The following is a 17,026-nucleotide window of genomic DNA, read 5'->3' on the forward strand; positions in this document are numbered from 1 at the left end:
AAATGCACGCATATTACTAAAATAAACAAAATCGTATCCATGAATTTCTCAAATACCCAGTTGTATGAACATATTCAAAAACACTGTGTACACACAAGTGTACTATTCAAATACCCATTAACTGCAGGCATAGGGACCTATTTACAAACACCATTTTGTATTTTGTTGTTACAAATTGGGTTTCTGGTTGGCTAGGGTATGCACCTAAGCCAGGCAGAACCCACCAACTATAGTCAGGGCAAGGGAGTTACACGTCCAAGATAACCCCTGCTCACCCCCTTGGTAGCTTGGCACAAGTAGTCACATATAACTCCGAGGCAATGTGTAAAGCGTTTCCACAACACACACAACACATGTGACGCAATAAATACACCACAAAGGAAACACAACACCAAGTTATATGAAAATAAACTGTATTGTACACAACATCATTAGACCAAACACAACATATTAGTAATACCCTGCTACCCAAGCAGTTGTCAGAACATTACATGATACTGTTACTCTGCAGAAATAAGCAGTAGTCACACCCAGGTTGCTTATCATTCTGCAACATAAGCAGTAGTCAGGAAAACATTACTAAACCAATGTACCTATCATGATAAAAACACATTACCAGAAAGGCATAAAATCACAGTAAGCACATTACTAAAGATGAACTTGTCCTGGTGAACATACTCTCATGAATGCCCATAAAAGGGTTGTCAGAAAATATATGGCAAGTCATGAATGCACATAGAGTGTGACATCCCCAAGGCAGAGAAAATGACCTCAAATGCCCCTAGCAACTCACGGGGAGGCCACAACCTTGTCCTAGGGTGTGGGTCCCCCATGGGACAACCAGGACGCCTGTGTTCTGCCCCTGGAGCTCCTCCGTTCCTATCCAGCCAGCAGAGAGGGTAGGAGCTCAGCGAGGACGGGGGGACCTCTGTCAAGGTTGCCACCCCGCCCGTAACCTCCACCACACGAAGAGCCCGACGGGTGGGGGGGAGCCTCCAGGCTCGGGCCCACATGGTGTCCGTAGCGGGGGAAGGGACCTGTCTCCGTCTGTATGTTCCACTCCGGGGATGGGTGCCTGGCGACCCCAAGGTCTCCCCACTGAGGAGGGGGAGACAAGGATGGTGCAGCAGCCACCTGTGAACCTGCAGCATGGCTAAGTACAGGAGGTGTCTCAGCTCCCTCTACCACTCCTGGTGTGTAGGGAGCACGACCTGAGCCCTCTGAGGATTCCGGGCTGCCCCGAGTCAACTTCCCGGGTCACAGTGGTGATGCACCAAAGGAGATGCTTGCTGGTACCCTGAGGCATACTCCGGCGGGTTCCTGTCCCCCAGGAGGTACCAATGAAGAGTGTGCTTGTTGCTCTACGTGCTGCAAGTGATCCGAACGGGTTGCGGTGGTGACTTATTTCCTCAGACCAAGAGCTCTCCAAGGGGCTATCCTGGCAACACAGAGAGCCCTCAGGGCTCATTGGGCACCACACAAAGAAGCACTCATAAGGAGCTAGAAATACCCAATAAGGCGCACTTCAGGCGCCTAGCTCCACCACAGGGGCTTCTAGGGGTAGCGCTGCCCTCGCACTAGACATCAATGGTCTGCAGATGGCAGGGGCCACAGCACTCGGCCTCTGGACAACACATGGAAGGCACAGGGTGGCAGGGCCCAGCAACAGGCCAGCACCAGTGAGATGCAGCCAGTGGTAGTTCCTCCTAGTGACCCAGCAGGTCACAGGTCAGCATAGCAGCAGTCCAAGGCGGTTCCTGGAGAGTCCCTCCAGTAGCATTCTGTATCCAGTTCCAAATATGTTTCTTGTGTGTATTGTGGGGAAAATCCCCTGTACTTATACTCAGTTTTGCAAAGCATTTCCAATGAGGAGGAGAGGGGGTTTCAACCAGTTACAACTGGTTCTGGGAGTGTCCCCTCTCTCCACCAGCACAGGCTCCAAACATCAGTTGGGGATAAACGACCCTTTTGTGTGAGGCCAGGGCACAGCCTTTACCGATGCATGGGCGCCCCACCTTCCCCTTCTCTCAGCCCAGGAAGACCATTCAAAATGCAGATGCACCTCTGTGACACCTCCACCCTCCCTGTGTACAGGCTGTCTGAAAGGTATGCACAAAGCCCAACTGTCACTCTGCCCAGATGTGGATTGGAGTCAAGCTGCGAAACACCAGAGTTATAAGCACAGAGAAATGCTCACTTTCGATAAGTGGCTTTTCTGTAATTGTAATAAAAAATCCACTTACACCAGTAAGCAGCATATCTCACTACCATTACAACCATAGCAAACTTGCCTACGCTACCCCTCATAAATCAGACAGTACCCCCTAGTTATAAGGCAGGGCATTTCAAATGCAATTCTATGAGAGGGCAGCACTCACAGCAGTGAGAAACCAAATAGGCTGTTTGTCACTAACAGGACAGGCCACACTACTAGGCACATGCCCTGCCTTCTACATACATAGCACCCTGCCCATAGGGCTAGCTAGGGCCTACCTTAGTGCTGACTTACATGTAGTAGAAGGGGAGTTCTGGGCCTGGGAAGTCGATTTAGATGCCAGGTCCCTGTGGCAGCAAACTGCGCATGCAGGTCCTGCGCTAGCAGATCTGAAAAAGGTTTGAAAGGCTACTTCAGTGGGTGGCACAAGCAGTGCTGCAGGTACACTAGTACCATTTAATTTAGAAGCCCTGGTTATAGGGATACCACTGTACAAGGGACTTACAGGTAAATTAAATGTGCCAATCAGGTACAAGCCAATCATAACAACTTTACAGAGGAGAGCACTTGCACTTTAGCACTGGTTAGCATTGATGAAGTGCTCAGGGTCATAAAGTAAACCAAAAAGGGTCAGAAAAATTAGGAGGAGAACGTAAAAAGTTTGGGGAATGACCCTGTAGAAAGGGCCAGGTCCAACATTTGTTTAGTAGTTTTACATTAGTACTACTTACATATTATAAAATGCTATTCACTATCCTATATGCAGAGCTCTCTGCTCCATCTTTCCAGTCTTTTAAGTGCAGAAATTTCCGCTCCGACTGCGGAGATTTGTGCATATGCACTCATACATTTTAGTAGTAAAGGGAGTAGTGGCTGGAAAATGTGAGAATACTTACTACAATAAAGGAGGTGGTTTAGTAAGGAGCATTTAGGAGTTTAGAGAGGGCTAAGGATGGATTTAGGAGGGGACATGGGCTCAAACACATAAAAGTAAGCACATTTGTATTCATAAACTACACTTAGTAAGTCCAGCACCACACACGGCCAACCACTGGAACTGCAACACTCTCCCACAGAAAATAATGGATGCAGGGACTTAAAATAAACCCCTATCGGAAATCTTGTTAAAATAAATGTATTTTGACTTTTGTTTTTTTTAAGTATATAAATGAAACTTAATGTTCAAGATGTATATAGAAGTAAAAGGTAAATGTTATTTTCTTTATAAAATACATAAATATTATTTTCACTTTAAAAATCAATGTATTTTTAACTGCTAAATTAATTTAAATCAATTATATATATATATATATATGTTAGTATTCTTAATACATAATAAATAAATATGTACATTTTACATTAGGTAGTATTTTAATTAAATGTATTTAAATTAATTGAATATTTATGTCAACATTGTTAATTGTGTTGCAACATATTTTTTTTATTGTGTTCTACATTTAACATATATAACATAAATTGATATTAATATTTACCATAAAAAATGTTTACTATTTTTTTAACTGTGACAATTTTTTTTTTAACTTTCATGTTACTTTTACTATAGGTAGATCTTTGCCCTGGTGGCAGAGAGCTGTGCCTATGTGTGAAAAACTACTACTAGTAACTTTACACTCATAAATTTGGCTGGAAAGCCTTGTTTTAAGGGTGGAGATATGTAAGTCTATATTTGTGTAACTTTACAATGAATAGCCAAAAGTAGTGAAGTTACTCAGTCTGCAAGAGTAAATGTAGACACGCAGATTTTTCTCATGTGTAAGTTTACCTATCTGAATATGCCCATTAATTTTCAAATAGTCACATATGTATAGAAAGAGCCCAATTCCTCAAAAAAGTAAGCTTTTTAGAATTTAATGAGGTTTTTATTGGGAACTCAGTTTGGGTGGAAGGGGGATTTGAGCGGTCTTAATGTACTTGGGATAGTTAGCAGACTACTAGCTTTGTAAGAACTGTTTTCTTTCCCTGGTATGCACTGTAAAACACAATAAAAGTTTGTTTTTAAAAAGTATAATTTAAATTCTCATAGTGTTTCCAGGAGTCGCTCACTGAAACTAAATTTTGGGGCTGGCGGGTTGTTTTCTTTCAAATTTACAGAGAAGCCAGAAAGCTGCAGCTCCTCTTCTTTTACAAGTGTACCTTTGGAAAAAAGTGTTTCTTCCCATTTCTAAGTTTCACTGGCTTGTCGGTGCCCTTGATTTTGTTTAAGGTTTATTTCTACTGCACATCCGGCTGACTATGACAAAGACCCAAATTATATTTCTACACACATCATGCTATCCATACTAGTGGTCGCTAATGTAGTCTTCTGCTGATGCAGGTCGCATGGTATCCGTATGATAGCATCAATGGCTGGTGGGTTGCTGTGCCTTATTATCTGGTGAAAATGTAGGTGCAGAACTAGCAAGAAGGATGTGAGGGGGCATTTCCAGAGCACAAAGGCAGAATACAAAAGTGTGATAACTCATATGTGGGCAAATGAAAAGCATTCTTTGTAACTTGTAGCTGCCATAGCCTCTGCTACCCCTCCTGTTTGCAAGCTAATAGCATTAAATCTTGGCATCTAAATGTATAACTGTGGCAATAGAGCTAAACCTTCAAAATCAGTAACATCCTTGGTGTGCTGTGCGTCCATTGCTTATGATGATGGTTTCATGACAGCAGTCAGCTATTAACATGTAAATACACAAAATCCATAAGGTTATAAAATGTATACTGAACAGAGGAATGTTAAAGGGGTCCAGCATCATGCTACCTATTGTGCATCCCCTTATCCTGGAGTCCCTTTATTTAAAAATTAAGTTCTGTTCTATTACTCATGACTAAAATAAAAACCCAAATTTAGACTACTGCCCTTTATAGAAACAACCCTCTCATGTATTCTCCCATGTAGAAGGTTCACCAAAAGTCTATTTTAGGACTCAGTGAGGATCAGCAGTAGTCTTTCCAGGCGTTTACAAGTTCCTCATGGTCAGCTTTCACAGGAAGCAGAGTGACAGCAGCAGCGTCCTGAGACCGAGGACCACTTGAGGTTCAGTTGGATCTGGCTGAGATGCTGGACTCAAAAGAAGCAGATGTAATAGTTTTTGTATATGTCCGGGTCCCAAGAATACCTTACAACACTGTGGGACCCCGCGCTGAAATTATACAAGCCTAATTGTCCCCCATTTTATTTTATTTTTAAAAGCACTGACATTTATAGCTCTGCATTAGTCTCATTCCTTTCCTTTGAAGAATCCTAGTGCTCAGGGTTACTACAATAAAAATGACCGGGTTTGAGGTTTTAGGAAATCACTGGGTAACCTAGATGAGACTGATCAAACTCTAACTTCTAGTTTGGGACATGACTTGTTGAGACATACAGACCCACAGGAATCTCGCTGTTTGCTATTCAAACATCCATGTAAAGATGCGTTAGATATTTTAGTGCCAATGACCTGCATCAGTGTAACATGGAGATTGGGGGTCTCCTTTTCGTTATCTAACTACAAAGTGAAAGGATTTTGTAAAGCGACCTTTATAAGAATCAAGCTGAAGTACAGAGAGGCTGAAAGGAAAGGCTGTATACATAGGATGACTTTTTTTCAAACGCCACAAAATCTAAATACCTATAAATGGATTGTACAAATATTTCAAATATATATCAGCAGTTAAGAAAGCAGTTAAAAAAGCACATATACTGAAGTGAGATGGACACAAACATTTTAACAGGATCAAAACAAATCGAGACTTGTTATTTAGTGATGTGCAAATGATAATTAATCATTAAAACCAGATATCCCCACAGTGTCGTTTAAACTCTATATAGTTTTATCAGTAAGACAGCATGTCTGTTCAGATGTAGTGACCATTCCAATGAAACTCTGTTGTGTGTAATAACAGTGAGTAACCACGCCAGGCTTTAGTAATATACTTGTGACATTGTGGTCCAAAATGCACACCAGCTGGCAACGCTCCACACCCAGACCACTCTCCAGCTGAATGGGTGTGGCTCATTTACTACACTTGTTCTTTGTCTGAGGCTTGGATGTTTCACAATTTCTATGAGTTGGTTGATGTAACATTGATGGCAAAACCCCCACTCTGAAAATTGTTCCAGCACCACAGCATTTATCAGCCGTGGTAGGTCACAAGAAGCGAGCAGTACAAACAGCTGGGGCACTTATCCCATCTGGCCCTGCTCGAGTGGGGTTCAAAGTGCATCAAGGTTAAAGTCCCAAAGAAAGTAGACTACAGGGGAACAGGTAGACTAGAGAAAGGTTTAAAATATATTTGAAAGGGCGCATTTTTCAGATCAGTCTTAAATGTAGATATTGAAGTACTGGTACGGCAACCCAGGGTTAGAAAGTTCCACATTCTAATAGCTCGTCCTGGAAAGTATTGTGCGGTTGTGGTTCTAGAAGAAGCGAATCAGCACTAAAGATCTAAGTCCGCCAGATAGCCGTGCCCAGGTATTGCAGTGCATTGTGCACATTGTTGGCACAAGGCAAGGGTACCATACTGAATGCCCAGCAATGCCCATGCACAAGACATGAGTACAAAAGATCAAACTCCAACACACAAGGCAGGGGAGTAATATCCACTAAGACGACAAGCATTGCTGACACAAGCCAGGAGTTCACTGGGGAAAGTGCTGAAAAACCTGGGGGTGCAAAGCACTGACAAAAGTCAAGAATGTCTTATGCACAGTGCAAACATATGCAAAGGGTGTATAAAGCACAGAGACGATGAGCTAGGGATCAATAGTTTAAGTCTCTGACACAATGCAAAGGTGCAACATAAACATCTTTTAGACGACTAGGGGTACATATGACAATGTCAACAACAATCAACAAAAGCCAGGTGTTTTTCTGTGTAACTGAAACAAGTCAGTGGTGATCACACCCACATCTGTCACAAGCCAAGGGTATATATTTGACAATGCAGGCACAAGGCAGGGGTGTTTCATGTATAGTTCAGGCACAAACCAGGGTGCATCATACATAATACATATAAACGTTAGTGATACACTGTGTACAGCAACATAAGCAAAGGTTTTGTGCACTGGGAGGTCGCACGCCAGGAGTGCTGCATGACTGTCACCAGAAATCATAAGAGCATAATGCACTGCGGGGGTTCACTATGCACAGAACCTCTACATCCAGGGGTGCATGTGCGCATTATGAGCATCCTGATTAATGCACACAAAGGCCATGGGTGCATAATGCACAAGCAAGATAAAACAAATTGAATTGCAATGCTGGGGCAACGAACGGTTGTGCATGCAGCACAGCTTTAACAGAACCTGCACAGTGCAGAGCAGGACTGCAGCACGGACAGAAGGAAGACAAGGATGTTTAGCAAACAAAAAGATGCATTGTGTACAGTTAAGATCTAAGGCAGGCGCAGCACCAACACAAATAGGGATGTGCCACGCACAATGCATGCACATAGTAGTAGTACTTTCTGCATCGCTGACACGATTCAGTTGTGCACAGCAATGAGACAAGCCAGGAGTGCAAGGTGCGCATCTTTCACACAATCTGAAGATGCACCGTGCACAGCACTGACATAAGCTAGACACTGCACATTCTGCACTACACTGAGACAACCTTGAGCTGCACTGCGTACCACACTTACACAAGCCTGAACTGTATTAGGTACAAATGAGACAAACATTGTGAACAGTAGTCACATATGCCCACGGTCCTCTGTCCAGAGTACTGAAACAAGCTGCTCTGTGCACAACACTGAGGCCAGCTAGAGGTGCACTGTGTTCACACGGTGCCAGGTGAATTGTGTACAGCATTAACACCAGTCAGAGGTGTGTTGTGGACAGTACTAACACAAGCTGGGAACGTATCAAGTACCTCATGGATAAAAAAACAAGAGTGTGCTGTGCACAATAAAAATCCAGGGCAAGAACAACACACCTTGCTCAGTGCATACACAAAGTAGTAATGCATTCTGCACAGCACTGACACAATTCCGTTGTGCACGCCACTAAATAACCCCCGCGGGTGCACAGCACTGTCATAAGGTAGAGTACCATTGTGCAAAATACTGAGACAAGCCAGGGGTGCAAAGTGTACACCATTCACACAAGCTGGAGCCGACTCTGCACAGCATAGAAATACTTCAGAGGGGCACTGTGCACAGCACTGAGACAAGTTAAGGTGCATTGCCCACAACATTCACACACATCAGAGCTCTTTTGTGGCAGTGGTGAGACAATGAAGTGGCGCAGCATTCAATCATGCTTGGTGTGCATTGTTCACAACACCACTGACACAAGGGGTACTTGCCCAGTTCGCACACAAGCCTGACGTGAATTGTGTTCAGCGCTAATACAGTCAGAGGAGCACTATGCACAGCACTGGGACAAGCTAGATGTGTACTGTCTATTACATTCATACAATCAAGCGGTGAATTGTGGGTAGCACTAACACATGCCAGCATAGCGTCCTGCACAGCACTGACACCAACCAACGCTGCATAGCTCACAATTTAGGTCCAAGGCTGGCACAGTACCATCATGAATAAGGACTCACCGTGCAAAGTGCACACACAGAGTAGCAATGCATTCTGCACAGCACTGCCAATGCAATGCTACACTTCACTGAGAAAGTGATTAGTATTCACACAAGCTAGTGATGCGTTGTGCACAGCACCGCCATATCCCAGAATGGAGCTATGCGGAACACTGAGACAGGCCTCGGGTGCACTATGTGCAGCATTCACACAAGGCCAGGCTGCATAGTTTACAGCACTAACACAAGTCAGATGTGCATTGTGAACAATATGAACACAAGCCAGAGGCACATTTGTAACGGTACAGAGAAAAGACAGATGTAATGGATGCACTTCATACACTAGCACAAGCCATGTACACCAGTATCACACACCATGGGTGTGTTTTGCGCAATGTAGAGTCAGACACAGCACAAATACAAATAAAAACTCAACATGTGCAGTGCACACTCGGAGTAATGGTGCATTGTACACTATAATGACACAATTGACTGGTACACTATGTCCAATCTCAAACAATCCAGGGGTGCACTGTGTACAACAGTCACACAAACCAGAGCTGCATTGTTTGTGGCACTGACTTAAGCCAGTGGTGCACTGTGCCGAGCATGGAAACAAGTTAGCGATGCATTGTGCACATCATCCACATGAAATGGAGCTGCAGCGCTTAGAAGTCTGAGACAGGCAAGTGGTGCACTGTGCATACACTTATGCCTGCCTCAGGTGCAGTGTGCACAGCAATGACAAGCTGGAGGGATACTGTGCACAGAACTGAGATAAGTTAAAGATGGGTGGCGCCCAGTATCCACACAATCCTGGGCTCACTACGCACAGCACTAACATAAGCCACACAAGCAGTGTAAACGGCACAAACAAAAGCTATGGGGGGTGCAATGAGCACAGCACAGAGAAAAGATGAATATGCATGGTGCACTGTATTCCCCCAATACTGACATGCATTGTGGACAGCACTAACCAAGGCTGGGCAGGGACATCTTAAGGATTTTGGGGGCCCTGGGACAAACATATTTTGGGGGCCCCTATTCGGAACAGCTTTGAATGTATGATCCAATTTCAGCTTGGGCATACTCTCTGTGGCCAGGTCACTGACAGTGCACATGCACAGCCGTCCAAATTCTAAATGTCTTTATATCTAATATTCAGGGGTAGCAACTTTTTTTAAATATTGTAACACAGCAGATGCTCAATAATAGTACTGCAACCGATCTCAGTGACACCCTCCCATTTCTCATATGTGAGGTCCTGTTTTGAACTAAAAAACTTTTTTATGGATGCTGCATGAAACATAAACACATTTCTCTGCAAAATGTCTGTAATAGACACTCACGCATCAGCCACATTAAAAATAAATTCAATGAAAATAGTATTTACAAAAAAAAAATATATATATAAGAGTTATTCAGGGGTATCAGAGCAAGACTCTCCGCATAACAGGTGGCTCTATCGGGGGCTTCCTGAAAGGCTAGGCCCTGCCCAGAGCCCACTTTGGCCATGCCTTCAAACGCCTCTGAGGCTGGCAAGGACCATATACAACGCTGACATAAACCAAAGGTGTACTAGTCGAAGTTTGGATCCAATGCAGGCACTGCACCTGCAGAAATATGGAAATACACAGGTGCTGATTCACAAAGGTAAACGTACTTTTGTGCAAGTTTACGATTTTACCAGTTCACAAAGGAATTATAAAAGTGGTATCTTTAAGACTGCCTGTCTTTTTACGAGCGAAGTCTCCGCCACGGCAGCGGAGACTCCGCAGTCGCAAAGATACACTCATAAAATTCCTTTGTGAATTTCAAAAAATCATAAACTTACACAAAAGAGTCTGTTTACCTTTGTGAATCAGGCCGCAGTGTAGCAGCGCGTTGAGCACAGTGGTGGCATAATCCAGAGGAGCATTGTCCACAGCACTGAGACAAGCCAAGGGTGCACTATGCAGAAGTGCACAAGCAGGGGCCGTGCTGAGCACAGCACTGACATAAGTCAGAGGAGCACGGTGCATAGCAATGTGACAAGCAGCTGCATGGCACAGCACACTGATGCCAGTAGGGCATTGTGCACAGCATTCACCCAAGCCTGAGGTGAACTATGTTCAACTACGACACAAGTGGTGTGCTGTGCAAAGCACCCACGCAAGCCTGACGCCCATCTCACACATCACTGCCATAAATGTGAGATTCGCTGTATACAGCACTGACACGAGCTAAAGGTGCACTATGACAAGCATTTACACAAACCTCGGGTTTATTGTGTACCACTGTAACTAGCTAGATGTTCACTGCTCACAGCACCGAGACAAACCAGTGGTGCATTTCGCAAAGTCTTTCCACAATCCCCTATTCGCTAGTACACATCAGGGCTTCGTTGTGAACAACACCGAGACACTTTAAAATCCTGCTATGCACAACATTCACACTAGCCCAGAGTTCGTTGTGTAAAGTACTGAGACAAGCTAGTGGTGCATAGTGCAGCACATTCACAGAAGCTTGAGGTGCTCAATGCAGAGTATTCACATAAGCCAGAGGCTCACTGCGCACAGCACGTACACAAACCAGGGGTACGTTTGATGCGGCGCTCGCGATAGTTGAGTTTATTGTGGTCCCCAGTAAGACACGCCAGGGGTGCATAGTGAGCAACATGAACACGTTAGCGGTGCATGTCCTACACCTCTAACACGGCGGAGGTGGTCTCTGCACCCTGTTGAGAGAAATCGGGGAGGGGGGGGTCACACACGAGAAAGCAGTGAATACTCCAAGCCCATCTGAAAACTCCTTCGCAGCACTGTGCGTTGCCATGGGAAAAAGATAATGACATTTCAGCAAAGGATGGGTGCTCGGTGCAGGGTGCATGGCTCCAGACGAGGAGAGAAGAAAAGAGCTGAAGGCCTAGGGGGATGGAGATAGGGAAGTAAGACCGGAAGACACGACTATGAATGGCGAGGTGTGGCCGTTCACATTCCTCTCACTATCTGAATTATTAACCACATCTCAAGGGTGGTGTTGGGGTGGGGTGAGTGATTTCCCATCACCCCTTCCGTATTCTGGTGTTTGTATGATTCCATTGCATCCCCCCCTCCTTCACTCCCGAGACCCCATCACTGGTACCCCCCCAGGTATGGACCGCACAATGCTCCCCTCTCGCATTGATAAAGCGACCTGAGAATCAGCCATTATCCCTCGCATTCTCACCCCTCTTCGCCGAGTCAGTGCATTCAAATACCCCCGGGGTCCAGGACTCTATAAAAACTGCCTCACAAACCACGCCTGCTACAGCCTCACATGGGGAGCGGCGGGTTAGTAATCCACCATAATACATCAAGATGTATACCGTCCGCGTCCCCGAGCTGGAGGGGTGGGAGGTGTATGAAGACTTTGCTCTCCACCCCTTCCCCGCCCCACCTCAAAAAAGAGGCTTGAGGAGCGATTAAACGGGCGTCTACGGAAAAACAGTGAAGGTGCCTTTATTCACAGAGCACGTCGGAGGGGCTGTTAAAGACGGAGACCCAAGAACGCATCTAATGACCTCCGCATCCTCACTCCTTAGCCTACAGAACGCGGGAGGACAGCACACAAATTCGGGGACCGCTCACAGCATCCGCCGAAACCCCAGGAGTGCTGCCTTCGTCCCCCTCTTCTTCCCAAATGTCTGAATGGAAAAACCTGGGCATGATTTTTTTTGTGAATGGAGGGTCACGTGACCCAGTCTTTTCCTTCTTTGTCTTCTCAATAAACCAACAGGTGAAGAAAAGAGAAGAAGGGTAGAAGGATATATTAAATGTATGTGTGTGTGTGTCTGTATATATATATATATATATATATATATATATATATATATATATATACATATATATATATATATTCCTGCTTCTCTTTCGTAAATAGGATGATCAAACAGAATGAGATACAATTTATATACGATTGTGTGTGTGTCTATATATATACATATATACACGCGCACACATACAGAACGAACAGACATGGAAAGCTAAAAACATTATACAGAGTGCGAGCACGTAAATATTGATGGATGGATGGATGCATGCGTGCGTGCATTCATGGGTGTCCAGAAAACGGATGGGTGGCTGGATAGATGGACACACAGAAAGTGCATAGTACATACACAGATAAATGAACGGATGAGGCCAAGTAAACCTCGACGCCACCACGGTGGTTTGTTGGCGCTCTATAAATCGCCTTCAACTATCACAAAACACATACATCCACTGCAAATTATAAATACATATATACAAGATATAAAGAACCACAGGTCCCAGAGACAGAGAGACATAGTCTGACATACCATTTCCCCTGGCTCCATCAAATGTTGAGGGGATAACACCCACTCCCCTCCCCCGCACCTGCATCTCCAGGCGGATCCCCACCCAGCCAGATTTTATGACCCGGTTTTCCTCTTTTTTATGAATGGCTGCGAATGCAAATAAGATTGATTCACAGGCAGATGCCCCCTTTTCCTTTCCTCCATTCCCCTGCTTTCTCCCACCTCCTCGCGGGAAGACAAAATGGGATCCGTTTCCATTCATAAAAAACACAGGGAGAGAGAAAATCAGATTTCTTGTGAATCGGAGAAAGCCCACGGCCAGCGACATCATTGACGAAAACAACAGAAACAGACTGTGCGCAAAAAAACAAAACAAGGTGTTAGTGATACTGTACAGTGACCTTGCTGGGGTAGAATGTGGTGAGTTGTTTTTTTTCTGTTATTTGTGGTGATTTTTATATAGAGCCACATGCTACGGCAAGGCCGCTTCTGGGCACAAGACACTGGGAATGACACAAAAAATACAAGAGAGGCCTTAGGAAAAAGAGTGCGACCTTCGCCAATCTCCCCCCGCAAACAGGCGCCTCTCAATATGTTTGCTATTATTGAAAATGGTGCACTTATCCCTGCTCCAAAATAATAAAGGGCAAAGGGGAAGGCAAAGGGAGAGGGGGCCTTTGGGTTAAAGATGAACATTCCCCATCGCTCATCAATTTCTTTGGTTAGAAGCTATTCGTAAAATTATTAATTTCATTTTCATGCCCTGGAGGGTGAAAGCATAATAAAAATGAAGAGGAGGGGCGGGGGAGCTTGGTGAAAATGTGGAGGACCTGTGGGATAAAGGTGTGTATTTTCACCACTCACCCCCTGCCCCTTCGCCCACACGCACGATGTCATCGTTTTGCGTTTTGGGGGGCTGTATGGGAACATGGTGCATTTATTCTCTATGCTGGGTGGCAGGGAGGAGTGCAGAGTAACAGATGAAGGGCGGGGGACGGGAAGAAGAGGGGAGCCTAAAGGGGGAAAGGGGGTGTCTTGCCCAGCCCCACCTCTTCCCCGAGCACCCCAGATGTGAAGCTGCGGTTATCCCTGGGGCCCTGAGTGTAGGTGGTGCCACAGACTGTGCTGCAGGGCTCACTCACTCGTGGTCCATGGCTGCTCCTGCCTGCCGGGCCGCCTCTGTCTCTGCTTGGGGTCCGTTACTCGCCTAGCGCCTGGGCTTCGGCCTCTTTCCCCTCTTCCTCCATCTTCGCCTGGGTATCATGATGCCGGGGATGCTGCCGAGGATGCTGCTCCGGCATCAGCCATGTTTTCCCCTCCCCTCTTCTTCTTGCTGTGCTGGCTGCCCTGCCTCCTCCTCCTCCTCCTCCTCCCTGGGAGAGATGCCTCTCCCTCCTTTCTCGGCCGCACCTGCTGCTCTGGCTGCGGGGCCCACGGCTAGCGATGCTCCCCGGGAGAGGGTGGTATGGACCGGGGCATGGCAGGGAGGAGAGCGCTGGCTGCGGCGGCCCGGCTGGGGTGGAGGTGAGAGGGGCAGGGAGATGCGGATTGCCCGGAAGAGCGGCTGCAGGGCTACCTGAGCACCGGAACCACAGTATCCCCCACATCAACTCATTTCTCTACTCTAAACCAGGCACCCTTCTACCCCCACGCGCCACATCTTTTAATCACCACATTTATTCCCCCAGGACCTCTCCTCATGTGCCAGTGGATAATCCACCCGAACACTTCTTTGTCGCCCACACCTGGTACCGCTTTATCCCTCACCGAACACTCCGATCCTCATTCTTGGCACCTCTTTATCAGCACACGTCATACCTATGACTGTCCGTACCTCCTCTCTGCAACAATTCCCTCCAAAGTAGCAACTTACTTTCTGCTCCACGTTTTAAACTTTTGCCACTCCCCCCGTCTTCTTATACACGCACTTTTCTGCGAACTGCACCTTGCCCTCTTCATCAACCACCCAACACCTGACATTTTTCGGTCCCACACTTCTCGTGTCCCCCACACTTGCACCTCTGCATAACACAGACCAGCGCTTCCCTATCACCCACACCTGAAGCTCTCTCCTACAAGATACACCTGTACCTGCCTAACAAACACGGCCCACATTTAAGAGGGCAGCGCCTCCTTGCGCCACATTAGCATCATTTTCTATGATGCTAATGTGGCTCAATGAGGCCAAATTCGCCGCACCAGATTTATAAAGTGGCGCAATGCATGCATTGAGCCACTTTGTAACCCCCTGTGCCACATTATGCCTCTGCCAGGCATAATGGATGCAAAGGGGGCGTTCCCCCTTTAGTGAGACTGCAACAATGGCGCAGTGGAATCTATGAGGTTCCACTTGCCATTTTTAGTGGATGTATTAACACCTGCACAGAGCAGGCGTCAAAAAGGGGCACACCATTATTTACCATGGGTCGCTATGAACCTTGCAGGATTAGCGTCAACATTTTTAGAGCTAATCCTGCAATCTATTACAATAGCGTCAGAAAGTTTTATGCTATTGTCCCTAACCTGCTCCATGGTGCACCGTATGTTCAATACGGTGCACACATAGTGGACTTAGGGGGGCGCTGATGGGCGCAATAAAAGTGGCGTTGCATGTAATGCAGCACCATTTTTCTCACATTTGGGCCCACATCTTACTCCTTTGCCTGCTACCCCACATCATGCACCTGTGCCCCTCTAGGAACTACACAATTCACCTGTGTGCAAATTTACTCCTCTTGGGTCCACATCAGTGGTCACTAGTCCTCACACCATAGACCTTTGCCCCCCACACCTTGCTTAAACCGTACGTTCCTATCCCTCTTTCCTATGCAGCTTGTGCTCCTCTATCCACCTATCCCCTCTGATCCTTACTTGTGTACAATCTACTCCCACTCCTAATACCTGTTCAATTTGCTGCACACCTTAAAAGTATGACCCTTAATGCTCCACAACATACATATGTGCAGACACTGTTCACCCCACATTAAGCCTCATAAACCTGCACCTCACCATTCACACTTTACACATAGTCCTTTCTGGCCACCAGACCTTACAAATCATGCCGGAATGGCACCAGAATATCAAGTCATTAATATTGTGCCATCATAATATCACAGTCCGAATAAATTAACTACTGCAGTACCATGAAGGTAAGTATTTATAGGTGAGGTTATGTTTACTATAATTGCCAACATAGAGACGCACCTTTGACGAAATTCATATCATCAAGGTACGTAGATGTTGAGTTAGGAACAGTAAATCGAAATATATCAAATAATACTTACCTTCTCAATATTATGGGTTGTCAATATTTTTGCTAAAGTGGTATGGTAGCTCAGTATCTAAAACACGACTGTCTGACATACAATCATGTCAAGATGCAAGCTGGAGTACAGAGTTACACAATTCTGTAATGTTATGGGAATGCCAAGAGACCTGATGGGTGCCGTTCTTGGTGGCTTTCTTATGCAGTACATCTGTTGCCTTCCTGCAGTTTCACCATTGGCGATGAGAATGAAAGATTAAGGAGGACGTAACCTCAGTTGACATTCTTTTGTTCTGTCAGTGCTACCACCCAACTACCACCCGCAGGCTCTGGTTTCTGAGTGGTATGTACACTCTTGTCTCTGGTAAACGTATAGTCTACACCCTGTGAGACCTGGAGTGCAGGAGTGCAGCATGTCACCACATGGAACTGAAGGTGAGCTCTGTTTGCGATAAGCAGCAGTGGGTTAGGAAATCTTGTTATGCATGTGTGGTGAAGTTTATGGTCAAGCTGGGCATCCAAGTGACCACCTGTTACCTGTGAGGAGGTTTTATGGGATCATTGAGGAGTCACTTGTTACAAGGCAATATCCTGTGTCAATATTAATGTTTATCACTGGTGTCCTAGGCAGTGGTTCCCAACCTTTGGACTTCTGTGAACCCCCACTTTATCATTACTGGCATCCAGTGACCCTCTACTGAATCATTACTGGAATCTAGGTACCC

The 17,026-nt window shown here is 45.7% G+C and overlaps 1 protein-coding gene across 2 annotated transcripts in view; it reads right to left on the reverse strand.

Moving 5' to 3' along the window:
- The window catches only part of LOC138259631 (sprouty-related, EVH1 domain-containing protein 2-like), a 229,508-nt gene extending 215,128 nt beyond the window's left edge, over window positions 1-14,380 (reverse strand). Inside the window, exon 1 of one of the 2 annotated variants that reach the window (XM_069207482.1) lies at window positions 14,179-14,380. In XM_069207482.1, the coding sequence (XP_069063583.1) occupies window positions 14,179-14,189 (11 nt within the window). In that variant the 5' untranslated portion in view covers window positions 14,190-14,380. The remainder of the gene's footprint in view (window positions 1-14,178) is intronic. The other variant, XM_069207481.1, reaches the window with a different exon arrangement.
- Window positions 14,381-17,026: the final 2,646 nt, after the last annotated feature.

The sequence above is a fragment of the Pleurodeles waltl genome, chromosome 9, assembly GCF_031143425.1.
Source record: "Pleurodeles waltl isolate 20211129_DDA chromosome 9, aPleWal1.hap1.20221129, whole genome shotgun sequence".
NCBI classification, from domain to species: Eukaryota; Metazoa; Chordata; class Amphibia; order Caudata; family Salamandridae; genus Pleurodeles; species Pleurodeles waltl.